The sequence below is a fragment of the Gaeumannomyces tritici genome (assembly GCF_000145635.1).
Source record: "Gaeumannomyces tritici R3-111a-1 unplaced genomic scaffold supercont2.395, whole genome shotgun sequence".
Taxonomy (NCBI): Eukaryota; Fungi; Ascomycota; class Sordariomycetes; order Magnaporthales; family Magnaporthaceae; genus Gaeumannomyces; species Gaeumannomyces tritici.
Window position 1 is genome coordinate 1 of NW_008804939.1, and position 1,028 is coordinate 1,028.

The 1,028-nt window shown below is 55.1% G+C and overlaps 1 protein-coding gene across 1 annotated transcript; it reads right to left on the minus strand.

The window, feature by feature from the left end:
- Positions 1 to 159: 159 nt before the first annotated feature.
- GGTG_14420 (hypothetical protein) lies at positions 160 to 538 on the minus strand (the record flags this gene model as incomplete). Its single annotated transcript, XM_009232345.1, has 2 exons — positions 282 to 538; positions 160 to 171 (listed from the first exon to the last, which is right to left on the minus strand). The coding sequence occupies exons 1-2, from the start codon at positions 432 to 434 to the stop codon at positions 160 to 162; spliced, it is 165 nt and encodes a 54-aa protein (XP_009230609.1). The 5' UTR covers positions 435 to 538.
- Positions 539 to 1,028: the final 490 nt, after the last annotated feature.

Below are 1,028 nucleotides of genomic sequence, written 5' to 3' on the forward strand. Positions count from 1 at the left end.
CTTCGTCACGCCCAGGCCCCATCGAGATTGCCTTTGCTAACGCCACAGCTATGACCCTGCCCCTGCTGGATTCCGCAATTGTTGATCTCGGAATCTAAAGCAAACAATGGGTATAAGTAGATATCCGGGGACGGGAAGAGAGGGCAATCTAAGCTTAGCTTACCCCTGTGCCTGTGATTGGACATTATGGAAAAGGGCGTTATGCAGTTTTCCGCGTCGGTGGCGTCAATGCCTTCAAGCCAATTCAGAACACGACTGAATAGCTCCTCCTTCCCCTCTACCGTGATATCCACGTCGACATCTTCAAATATGGTGATATCACTGAGTGTTGGGGCCCCGGAAACGATGCTTTTCTTGCCGGTAATTTCCAATACGGTGGCGCCATGCGTTGGGGTCACCCAGAACCCAGAAAGACCGATGTCTTTGGAAGTCATAATAAGGCGACGGATGTTAAAGGACGACAGGCGGGTTCGGCGAAGGGCAATAAAGTCAGAGCCTGCTTAGGGCTTTTGCGAAGGTCGTACGCCTAGCAGTGCTGGTACGAAGATCCAGGTTAAATCTTATTCATTCAACGGCGGGGGGCCTGTAAGTGGCATTTCACGCCGCTGCAGCTGCGAGGCAGTCTAGTTCGATTTAGAAAGCAAGGCTGTTCGCGCAAGGGCGGGACCGCACTAGCCACGGACATGCAAAATCACTCCGGTGCGGCATATTCTAGTGCCCAGGGGTATTGAAAGGCCGGCAGGGTGGTGAACCAAAAGCCGAAACAGTAAACCCATTTTTCGGGGTCAAAAAGGACAGGGGGTGAACAGTGGCAGGAAGTGGCTGCCCAGCTCTCATCAACAACCCGCGCACACCCCCCGTCCGACAGTGTGCCAGCCGAACCTTCTGCGAGGCGTTGGGGTTTTGCGGTGGCTGGCAGGGGTGTGGATTGTTGGATCACTGCGCTACGCGTTCTCCGCACGTGCACTGGAGACCCACTGGCCCCTACGGGGCCTGCGCCTGACCAAGCTCTCTGGCGCAGTCAAAAG